At 45.2% G+C, this 14,452-nt stretch overlaps 1 protein-coding gene across 13 annotated transcripts in view; it reads right to left on the minus strand.

Moving 5' to 3' along the window:
* Window positions 1-14,452, minus strand: part of fnbp1b (formin binding protein 1b) — a 269,577-nt gene that overhangs the window by 25,878 nt on the left and 229,247 nt on the right. For all 13 annotated transcript variants that reach the window (XR_010958142.1, XM_067969826.1, XM_067969829.1 and 10 more), the window contains one exon: window positions 1,776-1,894. Coding sequence is in view for 12 of the 13 variants with exons in the window: in XM_067969826.1 (XP_067825927.1) it covers window positions 1,776-1,894 (119 nt within the window). In the remaining variant the exon portion in view is untranslated. The remainder of the gene's footprint in view (window positions 1-1,775; window positions 1,895-14,452) is intronic.

Here is a 14,452-nt window from a genome sequence, read left to right on the forward strand (position 1 = left end):
TCTACTACTACGACGACTACCACCAGAGTTGACTTACTACCGTAATATTAGAGTTTATTCCAGCATCATAGTGCTCAAGTTGAAAACATTTTTAAAACCAGCTGGCCCAAGATGCCTGGAATTGCATGCCAGTGTTTTAAGAGTTTAAAATAGTTTATCTGGTGCATACTGGTCCCACCTCCTTCAACGTCTGCTGGAGTGATAGACCCTAACAGGGAAATACCTTCATGGTGCAAATGTTTGGGAACAACTGTTATGGCATTCTTTTAAAATACTAGTTTCAGCAAGGTAACAAGAGTGCTTTTATTTTTAAAAAATACTGCAAATAGTGAATAGGAAGAAGTGACTACAAGCAAATGATTAATCAAGGAGTTCCGATTCAGTTCATCCCCTGTTATAATGTATACTTTGTATCTGGCGGTGGACACTGAGTTGACATTGATGGCAAGGTTGATCCATGAAATTGGTAATTCCTAATGCACCCACAGATCACTTCAAGAGTATCAGAATTTAATTTTCAGCCAATTACTGGAAAACAACATGGGGAACATTAACAAAATCAATAATTTATTCTGGTGAATAGTCACAACCGAAACATTAATCTGTCTTTTTGCTTTCATATACTGACCTGCTGTGCATTAATAGCTTTGGTGTTTTATTTCGTCTTTCCAGCAATTGCAATTTTAATTTTTACTCCATCAATTTATTTCCTGTGAAAACTCTAAATAGCTTGATTATTAAATGGTTAAAAGGGAACATTATCATGGTCAGAGGGAGGGAGTTCCCATTCTGAATCTACACTTGCTGGGAAGTGTGAATTTTGAGTAAGGCCATGATCGAACAGCCAGCCAACATTCACCGTCCAGCCTTTCATATGAAGGATAGCCTCTTGGGCAAGATACTGGAGGTCAGCTGTTGAGTATGAAACATTAATAAGTACAAGTCAGTACCTAAGAGAGGAGAAAAGAAGACTGGAAATAAAGGAATCTACCACTGTTAGCCATTTATTCAACCCTCCCAACATTTGTACCACTTGAGCAATTTTCAGGAGTGTGACCTCAACAGGAACCTCTGTTGAAAGTCATAGTGTTAGTGAATGATTTTGTTGCACCTTGAAAAACAGCTCTGATTTCAAGTAGCAAATATATTGAGGGAAAGAATTGAATTCACAAGAACAGCAGGGAGACTGGAAAACAGATACAATTTAAACTAGTTTTTCAACACTTGTTGTATAGGAAATGGTTGACACTAACTCACGTCTTAACAACATGTTGGTAAACCAATGCATCAGATCATCCTGAATTCTGTTTCTTTTCTCAGTAATTTACCCCATTTTCAATTACAATATATACAGCTTCAGGTCATCAATGTTCTTAGGTCAAAAGGATTCAGGAAATTAGGAGTAAATGTGGAATTCATACAGAACTACCTCATACAATGGCTAATAGACCTCTGAATTAAGTTATCAGAAAAGGTCACTGAAGCACAAGGGTTTGAGGCATAACCAGGTATGTTTCTATAGAAAGAAATGACAGAGGAATATGATGAGAAGGCAGATTTAGATCAGTCAAAAAGGGACTTGCTTGTTGCACCAAGTGGCCTTCGCCTGTTCCAAAATTTTCAATGTTTCCTATTTATGCATAGGCCCAAGCTATAATCTTCCATTGTAAAATGTACTATCATCTTGGGGTACCTGACCTCTGTTAATTTACTTAGACTTCTCATCCCACATCTTATTCTAGAAGTTGCTATTGTAATCAGTACCCATACTGTACCTCTCTCGATCTTGTGCGCAGTTGTTGACAGCAGTGCTCTGCAACTCATACACCTCACTCTGTCGTCGTGACTGATCAGTCTTGGCTGGTAAACGACCTTCTACCTCGGCAAGCCATGCCTGAAAACAATTGGAAGCAGGTGAATACCAAAGTACATGAAGATACAAGAGCAAGGCAGCTTTAACACTGAAGACTGAATTATTTTCTTTTTTTTTGAAAAAAACAGCAAATTTTCAATTTGTGCAAATAACGCTGATGGCTACAGATTACAATGGGAGTTCTGTGCAGCGTGCACAGCTCTAAAAATATCTACAATTTACTAGCAAAATTAGATTTAATCTCATATTGATTTTGGACAGTGAAAAAATGCTCCTAACAAAGTCTAATATGACTTGATGTGGTTGCAAATATAATATTAAAAGCTGTTGAGATTGCATAATGATTCCTGATTCTTGCATTTTTTTCCAGCACTATATATATATTAACCCAGGTGAGCTGGGGTAGGGAGGAAGAAATAGAGACTGACACTCTGGTGGCTTCGTTGATAACTGCGCTGCCTACTGTTTCTGAATCATTGAAATTTACGGCACAGAAAGGAGGCCATTCGGCCCATCATGTCTGTGTCGGCCAAAAAAGAGCTATCCAGCCTAATCCCACTTTCCAGCTCTTGGTCTGTAGCCTTGTAGGTTACAGCACTTCAAGTGCATATCCAAGTACCTTTTAAATGCATTGAGGGTTTCTGCCTCTACCACCCTTTCAGGCAGTGAGTTCCAGACCCCCACCACCCTCTGGATGAAAAACTTTCTCCTCAACTCCCCTCTAATCCTTCTACCAATCACTTTAAATCTATGCCCCCTCTGCTTATTGACCTCTCTGCTAAGGGAAATAGGTCCTTCTTATCCACTCTATCTAGGCCCTTCATCATTTTATATACCTCAATTAAATCACCCCTCAATCTCCTCTGTTCCAAAGAAAACAACCCCAGCCTATCCAATCTTTCCTCATAGCTAAAATTCTCCAGTCCTGGCAACATCTTCATAAATCTCCTCTGTACCCTCTCTAGTGCAATCACATCTTTCCTGTAATGTGGTAACCAGAAATGTACTCAGTACTCGAGCTGTGGCCTAACTAGTGTTTTATACAGTTCTAGTATAACCTCACTGCTCTTATATTCTATGCCTCGGCTACTAAAGGAAAGTATCCCGTATGCCTTCTTAATCACTTTATCTACCTGTCCTGCTACCTTCAGGGATCTGTGGACATGCATTCCAAGGTCCCTCCGTTCCTCTACATTTCTCAGTATGAAGTCAAACAAACCAGAGGTTACATGTTCAGCTGAGAGGAGCCGAGCCGAGCGGAGGGAGCGTCCGATAAAAGGCGGGATTTCAGAGCGCTGAGAGGAGCCGAGCCGAGCGGAGGGAGCGTCCGATAAAAGGCGGGATTTCAGAGCGCTGAGAACAGCTGAGAGGAGCCGAGCGGAGCGGAGGGAGCGTCCCATAAAAGGCGGGATTTCAGAGCGCTGAGAACAGCTGATAGGAGCCGAGCCGAGCGGAGGGAGCGTCCGATAAAAGGCGGGATTTCAGAGCGTTGAGAGGAGCCGAGCCGAGCGGAGGGAGCGTCCGATAAAAGGCGGGATTTCAGAGCGCTGAGTGCAGCTGAGAGGAGCCGAGCCGAGCGGAGGGAGCGTCCGATAAAAAGGCGGGATTTCAGAGCGCTGAGAGGAGCCGAGCCGAGCGGAGGGAGCGTCCGATAAAAGGCGGGATTTCAGAGCGCTGAGAACAGCTGAGAGGAGCCGAGCCGAGCGGAGGGAGCGTCCGATAAAAGGCGGGATTTCAGAGCGCTGAGAGGAGCCGAGCCGAGCGGAGGGAGCGTCCGATAAAAGGCGGGATTTCAGAGCGCTGAGAACAGCTGAGAGGAGCCGAGCGGAGCGGAGGGAGCGTCCCATAAAAGGCGGGATTTCAGAGCGCTGAGAACAGCTGATAGGAGCTGAGCCGAGCGGAGGGAGCGTCCGATAAAAGGCGGGATTTCAGAGCGTTGAGAGGAGCCGAGCCGAGCGGAGGGAGCGTCCGATAAAAGGCGGGATTTCAGAGTGCTGAGTGCAGCTGAGAGGAGCCGAGCCGAGCGGAGGGAGCGTCCGATAAAAAGGCGGGATTTCAGAGCGCTGAGAGGAGCCGAGCCGAGCGGAGGGAGTGTCCGATAAAAGGCGGGATTTCAGAGCGCTGAGAACAGCTGAGAGGAGCCGAGCCGAGCGGAGGGAGCGTCCGATAAAAGGCGGGATTTCAGAGCGCTGAGAGGAGCCGAGCCGAGCGGAGGGAGCGTCCGATAAAAGGCGGGATTTCAGAGCGCTGAGAACAGCTGAGAGGAGCCGAGCGGAGCGGAGGGAGCGTCCCATAAAAGGCGGGATTTCAGAGCGCTGAGAACAGCTGATAGGAGCTGAGCCGAGCGGAGGGAGCGTCCGATAAAAGGCGGGATTTCAGAGCGTTGAGAGGAGCCGAGCCGAGCGGAGGGAGCGTCCGATAAAAGGCGGGATTTCAGAGTGCTGAGTGCAGCTGAGAGGAGCGTCCGATAAAAGGCGGGATTTCAGAGCGCTGAGAGGAGCCGAGCCGAGCGGAGGGAGCGTCCGATAAAAGGCGGGATTTCAGAGCGCTGAGAACAGCTGAGAGGAGCCGAGCCGAGCGGAGGGAGCGTCCGATAAAAGGCGGGATTTCAGAGCGCTGAGAGGAGCCGAGCCGAGCGGAGGGAGCGTCCGATAAAAGGCGGGATTTCAGAGCGCTGAGAACAGCTGAGAGGAGCCGAGCCGAGCGGAGGGAGCGTCCGATAAAAGGCGGGATTTCAGAGCGCTGAGAACAGCCGAGCCGAGCGGAGCCGAGCGGAGCTGCGACCGAGTTCGAAGTGACGTCAGGAATCAGATCGGGACGCGACACAGGGGAGGCACCTGATTGGTGAGTAGGTTCAGGTGAGTATTTCTCCTTATCTACAGTAACTGAAGTAAAAGGAAAGGGAAGGTCTGCAGGTCTTATAGGAAGTAGCGTTTATTTTTTAGTGAATCAAGGTCCCTAGTGTAGTTAACATTCTCTAAATTGAGAACAATTTAAAGGAGTAAACTCCTTAAAGGGAGTGGTAAGTAGTTTTTCTTTCCTTTTTTTTTCTCTTGACATTGTAGTTGTTCTTAAGCTAATTTAAGGGTTAAGTCATGGCAGGAGATCCCAGCGCCGTGTCATGTTCCTCTTGTGGGATGTGGGAATTCAGGGCTCCTTCCTGTATCCCTGATTCCTTCACCTGCGGGAAGTGTGTCCAGCTGCAGCTATTGTTTGACCGCTTGACGGCTCTGGAGCTGCGGATGGACTCACTTTGGAGCATCCGCGATGCTGAGAAAGTCGTGGATAGCACGTTCAGTGAGTTGGTCACACCGCAGATAAAAATTACTGAGGGAGATAGTGAATGGGTGACCAACAGACAGAGGAAGAGTAGGAAGGCAGTGCAGGGGTCCCCTGCGGTCATCTCCCTCCAAAACAGGTATACCGTTTTGGATACTGTTGGCGGAGATGGCTCACCAGGGGAAGGTGGCAGTGGCCAGGTTCATGGCACCGTGGCTGGCTCTGCTGCACAGGAGGGCAGGAAAAAGAGTGGCAGAGCTATAGTGATAGGGGACTCGATTGTAAGGGGAATAGAAAGGCGTTTCTGCGGACGCAACCGAGACTCCAGGATGGTATGTTGCCTCCCTGGTGCAAGGGTCAAGGATGTCTCGGAGCGGCTGCAGGACATTCTGGAGGGGGAGGGTGAACAGCCAGTTGTCGTGGTGCATATAGGCACCAACGATATAGGTAAAAAACAGGATGAGGTCCTACAAGCTGAATTTAGGGAGTTAGGAGTTAAACTAAAGAGTAGGACCTCAAAGGTAGTAATCTCAGGATTGCTACCAGTGCCACGGGTTAGTCAGAGTAGGAATGACAGGATAGCTAAGATGAATACGTGGCTTGAGAGATGGTGCAAGCTGGAGGGATTCAAATTCCTGGGCCATTGGAACCGGTTCTGGGGGAGGTGGGACCAGTACAAATTGGACGGTCTGCATCTGGGCAGGACTGGAACCAATGTCCTAGGGGGAGTGTTTGCCAGTGCTGTTGGGGAGGGTTTAAACTAATGTGGCAGGGGGATGGGAACCGATGCAGGAAGTCAGTGGGAAATAAAGTGGCGACAGAAACAAAAGGCAGTAAGGGAGAGTGTACAGAACATGACCGGACAGATGGTCTGAGAAAGCAGGGCAAAGACCAAGGGAAGTCTAGATTAAACTGCATTTATTTCAATGCAAGAAGTCTGATGGGCAAGGCAGATGAACTCAGGGCATGGATGGGTACATGGGACTGGGATGTTATAGCTATTACTGAAACATGGCTAAGGGAGGGGCAGGACTGGCAGCTCAATGTTCCAGGGTACAGATGCTATAGGAAAGATAGAGCAGGAGGTAAGAGAGGAGGGGGAGTTGCGTTCTTGATTAGGGAGAACATCACGGCAGTAGTGAGAGGGGATATATCCGAGGGTTCGCCCACTGAGTCCATATGGGTAGAACTGAAAAATAAGAAGGGAGAGATCACTTTGATAGGATTGTACTACAGACCCCCAAATAGTCAACGGGAAATTGAGGAGCAAATATGTAAGGAGATTACAGACAGCTGCAAGAAAAATAGGGTGGTAATAGTAGGGGACTTTAACTTTCCCAACATTGACTGGGACAGCCATAGCATTAGGGGCTTGGATGGAGAGAAATTTGTTGAGTGTATTCAGGAGGAATTTCTCATTCAGTATGTGGATGGCCTGACTAGAGAGGGGGCAAAACTTGACCTCCTCTTGGGAAATAAGGAAGGGCAGGTGACAGAAGTGTTAGTGAGGGATCACTTTGGGACCAGTGATCATAATTCCATTAGTTTTAAGATAGCTATGGAGAAGGATAGGTCTGGCCCAAAAGTTAAAATTCTAAATTGGGGAAAGGCCAATTTTGATGGTATTAGACAGGAACTTTCAGAAGTTGATTGGGAGAGTCTGTTGGCAGGCAAAGGGACGTCTGGTAAGTGGGAGGCTTTCAAAAGTGTGTTAACCAGGGTTCAGGGTAAGCACATTCCTTATAAAGTGAAGGGCAAGGCTGGTAGAAGTAGGGAACCTTGGATGACTCGGGAGATTGAGGCACTAGTCAAAAATAAGAAGGAGGCATATGACATGCATAGGCAGCTGGGATCAAGTGGATCCCTTGAAGAGTATAGAGATTGCCGGAGTAGAGTTAAGAGAGAAATCAGGAGGGCAAAAAGGGGATATGAGATTGCTTTGGCAGATCAGGCAAAGGTGAATCCAAAGAGCTTCTACAAATACATAAAGGGCAAAAGGGTAACTAGGGAGAGAGTAGGGCCTCTTAAGGATCAACAAGGTCATCTATGTGCGGAACCACAAGAGATGGGTGAGATCCTGAATGAATATTTCACATCGGTATTTACGGTTGAGAAAGGCATGGATGTTAGGGAACTTGGGGAAATAAATAGTGATGTCTTGAGGAGTGTACATATTACAGAGAGGGAGGTGCTGGAAGTCTTAACGCGCATCAAGGTAGATAAATCTCCGGGACCTGATGAAATGTATCCCAGGACGTTATGGGAGGTTAGGGAGGAAATTGCGGGTCCCCTAGCAGAGATATTTGAATCATCCACCGCTACAGGTGAGGTGCCTGAAGATTGGAGGGTAGCAAATGTTGTGCCTTTGTTTAAGAAGGGCGGCAGGGAAAAGCCTGGGAACTACAGACCAGTGAGCCTGACATCTGTAGTGGGTAAGTTGTTAGAGGGTATTCTGAGGGACAGAATCTACAGGCATTTGGAGAGGCAGGGACTAATTAGGAACAGTCAGCATGGTTTTGTGAGAGGAAAATCATGTCTCACGAATTTGATTGAGTTTTTTGAAGGGGTAACCAAGAAGATAGATGAGGGCTGTGCAGTAGACGTGGTCTACATGGACTTCAGCAAAGCATTTGACAAGGTACCGCATGGTAGGTTGTTACATAAGGTTAAATCTCATGGGATCCAAGGTGAGGTAGCCAATTGGATACAAAATTGGCTTGACGACAGAAGACAGAGGGTGGTTGTCGAGGGTTGTTTTTCAAACTGGATGCCTGTGTCCAGCGGTGTGCCTCAGGGATCGGTGCTGGGTCCGCTGTTATTTGTTATTTATATTAATGATTTGGATGAGAATTTAGGAAGCATGGTTAGTAAGTTTGCAGATGACACCAAGATTGGTGGCATTGTGGACAGTGAAGAAGGTTATCTAGGATTGCAACGGGATCTTGATAAATTGGGCCAGTGGGCCGATGAATGGCAGATGGAGTTTAATTTAGATAAATGTGAGGTGATGCATTTTGGTAGATCGAATCGGGCCAGGACCTACTCCGTTAATGGTAGGGCGTTGGGGAGAGTTATAGAACAAAGAGATCTAGGAGTACAGGTTCATAGCTCCTTGAAAGTGGAGTCACAGGTGGATAGGGTGGTGAAGAATGCATTCAGCATGCTTGGTTTCATTGGTCAGAACATTGAATGCAGGAGTTGGGATGTCTTGTTGAAGTTGTACAGGGCATTGGTGAGGCCACACTTGGAGTACTGTGTACAGTTCTGGTCACCCTATTATAGAAAGGATATTATTAAACTAGAAAGAGTGCAGAAAAGATTTACTAGGATGCTACCGGGACTTGATGGTTTGACTTACAGGGAGAGGTTAGACAGACTGGGACTTTATTCCCTGGAGAGTAGGAGGTTAAGGGGTGATCTTATAGAAGTCTATAAAATAATGAGGGGCATAGATAAGGTCGATAGTCAAAATCTTTTCCCAAAGGTAGGGGAGTCTATAACGAGGGGGCACAGATTTAAGGTGAGAGGGGAGAGATACAAAAGGATCCAGAGGGGCAATTTTTTCACTCAAAGGGTGGTGAGTGTCTGGAACGAGCTGCCAGAGGCAGTAGTAGAGGCGGGTACAATTTTGTCTTTTAAAAAGCATTTGGACAGTTACATGGGTAAGATGGGTATCGAGGGATATGGGCCAAGTGCAGGCAATTGGGACTAGCTTAGTGGTATAAACTGGGCGACATGGACATGTTGGGCCGAAGGGCCTGTTTCCATGTTGTAACTTCTATGATTCTATGATTCTAATCCCTGGTCTGAGCTTAGTTAGTTCATCTCAGCTAGAATAGCAATAGGGGATCTACAATTTACACATTTCATTACTCCTGATTTTTGAAGGATAAAGGCGTGACAATTTAAAGCGGATCTCGTGTTGAAATGCAGCATCCTTTGCATGCTGTTGTACACAATCTGCATATTCATCGACTTAAAGCCGTTTCTGTTGAGAAAGTTGACAGGGTTGATTGCAGCACCTCGCAAAGCAATGTGGTTGCCACCTATTGCACCCTGGTCCTTCAGAAAGCCAGTAAAACTGGATGGCCTTATCTTGCTGATACCAAAGTCAATGAGGTCCCCTGCTCTCCCGTAAAGTGGGTCAGTCACTTGACAAATACATGCCCTCACTACACCCTGGCTGATATTACAGAGATCCCCTGTGGCTGCCTGAAATGACCTGTTGCCATAAAAGTTGAGTGCAGTCATTACCTTCATAGTCACAGACAGAGCAGTGTGGGCAGATAACTATGGCTGCAGGTCCTCATCCAATAAGTATCTCCTCACTTAGATCCTCATATGACCTGTGGTGCCTGTATATACTCTGGGGGCAGGAAATATCTGGTGGGATATCTCCTTAAATGCTGCCTCACTCACCTTTCCTCCATCCTCCCCTATAGGGAATATGTTGCCTGCTCCTGAGAAGTCTCATATTCCCACAGGCAGTCAGAAGTAAGTCCAGGACTGTGTAGGCCGATTTTTTTTTAAAAATCCAGAAAGTGGGTCCATCTGCAGTAACTGCTCCTCAAACTTTCTGCAATCTTCAGGCACAAAAACTCCTAATTTCTGCCAGTCTCAGCTGACCCTGGCCACAGCTGCACTGGAGATTTTAATTTATCTCTACTGTGTTGCAAGCATAAAACCAGGAAATTCATGGTTGCAGTGCCATGGCCCTCATCATCATATATATTTAAATGAGCAGCATGGAGATTTGGTGAGCAGATTGTTGGAAGGGTCAAAACACATTTGAATATTTGGGGGATCAATTATGGGGCATGCAACCTGCAAAAATGGCCTCTGCCCTAATTTGCTAACCAAACTAATGAACTGCCCTGATTTTAGGCCCCAGACACGCTGAAAACTTTGTGGAATTTCAAGGCCATTGTGTAGAACATCACATTATGAAGCTCCAGACCAGTGACTTCCTAAATGGGAACTGGGGGCAGTATGCAAAATTTCCTAATATCACTGGACCAGGACACCATGATGTCACAAAGGGGAGTTCTATACAAAATGGCTTCATCTCCAGTGCTTCTCCAAATTTTGGCTGTTCCAAATCATAAAACAAGGATCAACTGCAAGACATGTGAATGTGTAGCTATTTCTCTTTACAACATTTATAATTATGAAATTGCTTATGTAGAATGCACTTGACCTTTTGTGAATGTCACAACAGCACATGGCAATTAATAAAATCCTCTGCTATAGTTTCATTGACAAAGTGCTTATTTTCACATCAACTCAACTGTTTCTCCCCCCTTTCCTGAAGAGATTACAAACAGAAACTGTGGTTGATTTCCTAGCATGAGGCACTGAGGCTAATTGAAGCATTCTCTACTCCCACCTTGAATGAAACCAACTAAGTAACTTAGCACAGACTAGAGATCAAATTGGCTAAAGAATTTTAAAGTTAGTTTTGATAAATAAATGCAAAATGATAGCTGGTGCAATTCAACCCCATGCAAGAATTGAAAATGTGACAATCCTTTGCTGCTGGGAATCAGAGGCTATTGATCCAGTTAAGAGTTGGGGGAAATGGGAACACATGACTCAAACTTTTGTGTTGAAAGCCAAATTGAATATTGATTTATTTCACCAATTGGAGCCAAGCTCCAATGCAGTCTATTAATAAATCATGAGCTTTAATTCTTGGTTGTTTAAAACTTCTAAATATTTTTTCTTCCTGGGGGAGGAGGGATTTTTCTGCGAAACAAGTTGAGCCAATATTGTAAAGCAGACTGGGCTAAAAATTGGGCCACATAGCGCCGGTTTTTGAAGTCATCTTGGTATAGGTATTAGCGCATGCGCAAATACCAAACACTGGCTGCTTGTAAAGGAGAAAATGGATACAACCATGTGCAATGCTAATTTAAAGTAAATGACACCATTTTGGAAGTTAACGCTCAACTCAACGCAGTCTTAACCACGGCCATCTGAACATGTCTTGGAGTGCCTGGAGGACTCCCACCAGCGCTATTTAAAGGGACCATGCAGGATTTACAGGTTAGTGGCTGGATTATTGCTTCTGGCTGCCGATACATTTTTAACTGTTTTTGGAGGTCTCCCATACTTGAATACTAGGACTGGGGACATAGCCTAACATCTAGAGCCAGGACGTGCAGGAGTGAAGTTAGAAAACGCTACTACACACAAAGGGTGGGAGAAGTTTGGAATGCTCTTCTGCAATCGGCAGTTGATGCTAGCTGAATTGTGAATTCTAAATCTGAGATTGATAGATTTCTGTGAACCAAGGGTATTAAGGGATATGGGGCTAAGGTGGGTATATGGAGTTAGGTCACAGGTCCACCATGATCTCATTGAATGGCGGAACAGGCTCAAGGGGCTAAATGCCACTGCCACTTGCTGCCTCCTGATACGCGTCACCTTCTCCTGCAAGAAAGCGGGACATGTCTATGGGTGATGTGCCTGTCTTGGTTGAATAGCTGCCAGTGTGTGCGGCTTGTGAATTGTGGGTGGGTGGCTTGCAACAGTGGTAATGTGTAAGGACTGGCAGAGTTGAGTACTGATGGAAAGAGTTTATTGGTATGTAGGTGAAGGGGGGTGTAATGCATGGAGCAGTGGATGCGGCTAGTGGTGCAGTTGGTAGGAGATGCCACTTGACAGTTGACCTCACTCACCTTGACCACTCATGTCAAAGCATTGAACTTCTTTTTGCATTGCATCTATGTTTGTGTTGCTGTGCACCTGGCATTGACTTCGTCCCCTGCTGCCTCCCACTGCCTTCTGGGCATATGTCTGGGGGGCCTCTTGCCCACCCGCCCCCCTCCCCACCCCCTCGCGGATATAGGATGTCTCCCCTTCTGTCCACCTCTTGCACCAGGGCCTCTAGTGCATCATCTGAGAACCTTGGTGCACGCACTCTTGCAGGCCTAGTACAACTCAGATCGGCAGATTGGTGAGGTCTGGCATGCAGATTGGAGGATTTAGTAGTGTGCAACCGTTATTCAATGTTATAACATAACTCATCAGTGTGTAAACATAGAGACGGGACCTGCATCTGTGTTTTACATGTGCGATGTCTGACCTCCGTGCAGACAGCGGACTGTTATTTTTAGCAAATAACTGGTACTGGCTACCTTTAAGAGATTTTAAGAGACAGCCTGCCTTTAAGAAATTGAGGCTACCCCTGCTGGTGGAAAGTGCAAATTACATTGAATCCTCATGTCAACGCAGTCCTAGCTCAGGTATAGCATTCAACAACGTATTTTAACCCCCAACTTCGGAAGAGCGTCACTGTACACCAATGTGGCAATTGAGGCCTTTGAGTGAGATTACAGATGCGCAGTAAAACTTTTGAGAATTCATCAGTAAACCGGCCAAGAATGGAAATAAAAACAGAAAAATGCTGGAAATACAAGCAATATTTGAAAACAGAAAAGTTGGATTGACGTTTCAGGTAGGTAGATACTGTTTGTCTCAAAATTAACCGCCCACCCCTGTTTTATCTCTTTTCACAAGCTGACTGACCTGCTCTACATTTACAGCATTTTCTGTTTGTAGTTCAGATTTCCAAAATTTGCTGTTTTTTTTCTTTTCATTTCTAGCAAAGAATTAATGGCTAAATTCATTTAATTTATAACCTATGGCAATTCCCAAGGTGAAAGAGCTGTGGTGTACATCAGCCATTTAATCTCCCTGTATTTTTAATTTGCATACACATATATAATTTGGTTAGTTTATTTTCCCACTCTTAAAGTGTGAAAAGTATGATTGCAATCTATAGTCACCAGGGGGCGCAATAATACTGAATAATATGCCAGAGACCTGATCCAGTGTCAAACCTGCTTTCAAGCAATTCTTGAGCTTATTATCTTGCTGTGAATATTCACCTAACAGTCATTGCCTGGAATCTGACACACTGTCCTAATCAGACTTCCTTCCCACAACTCCTGAGGCTGTTGGCTATGCCGATGTGTATCTGGATACTAGGTGGTGTGTGAGAATGGCTTTGACTGACTGCCATCAATTTTGCCTTCCTCCCTCTGGTGAAGCACCTGTCTTTTGCTTCACACCTCTCATCCTCTCATCAGCAGCACAGTTAAGACTGTGGAGACAAACCTGTGTTGTTGCACTCCCCGGCACACCATGCTAGAACGCCAATGCTTTTTTTAAAAAAAAGAGAAATTCTCAATTTTCTCCCCTACTCTTCTGAAGGTGCGATTCATGCTGGGACAAGACACGTCCAGTACCTCAAACAAGCAACTGTTCATGTCTGACCATAAACATTCTGTTATCAGGCTTTTTGACTGTACAGAGAGCATCACAGCCAAGCCCAAACCTGTCCTCACCCAAAGACCACACATGCACTTTCCCAGTAGGGTTCACTGGATAATGATCAGAAGCTGGACTTCCCCCTCCCTCGTCTCCAAGAGTGCTGAGGCCAATTTCAGCACCCCTGCTTCTGTCTTGGCTGAGGTTAGCTAATTCAGCAGAGACTGGGGTTCAGGCCTGGGACCTTCAGGTTTATATGGCTTGGTGCTACTCATAGATTGTTATAGATTTCAATCTAGAACCAAGAAAGGGCAGTTTCAAACACCTATAATGCCTAATTTAAGTTACATATTACATTTTAGGTATGCTACTCGGATATTTGAAAACTATTGCTTATTATAGCTTAAGTTTTTGGAAAACCCTCATTTTATTCTTCATTTAGTGGTTTTCCTAATGAGTATGCAATGATAAGGAAATATATATTGGCTATGGCTGACATAGCTTAGCAGTATGGACGAAGTCATGGTTCAGTGTTCTGCCATAAACTCATTATCTGCCCCAGCTTAGTGGTTAGGGGATTACAATGTACAATGTTTGTTGTGTGTTATCTAATCTAAATTGTTAAGTAAGTAGACCTCAGTGCATACAGTATGATATATACACTTGCAGCTATAATCTTGATAAAGGTAAATGTTTTACTTTAGGGAATAGGAATCACCACTCTCTGGTATTCATTCTTGTTTATTGTTTAGATCCAGTTCTGATTTCAGCCACTTTGCTTACAGTCCAAATGTTATTTTACTAGTGAGGAAAGATGTAATCAAAATCAATTAAGTGAGGTCCAATGGAGGGCAAAGAAACTGTTCTGTGGGTTGGGCATTGAGTCATATAGACCCTTAAGATCCCAGGTTTGATCTCTGGTTTGTGTAGAGTGAGCTGATCCCAGCTATGGTTGTAGGGACACTACAGTTGATCTCAACACCTGGGCTAAGAAGAGGAAAAACTAGCCAAGATTGCTCCTTCCCA

Source organism: Heptranchias perlo, chromosome 31 (genome assembly GCF_035084215.1).
Source record: "Heptranchias perlo isolate sHepPer1 chromosome 31, sHepPer1.hap1, whole genome shotgun sequence".
NCBI lineage: Eukaryota > Metazoa > Chordata > Chondrichthyes > Hexanchiformes > Hexanchidae > Heptranchias > Heptranchias perlo.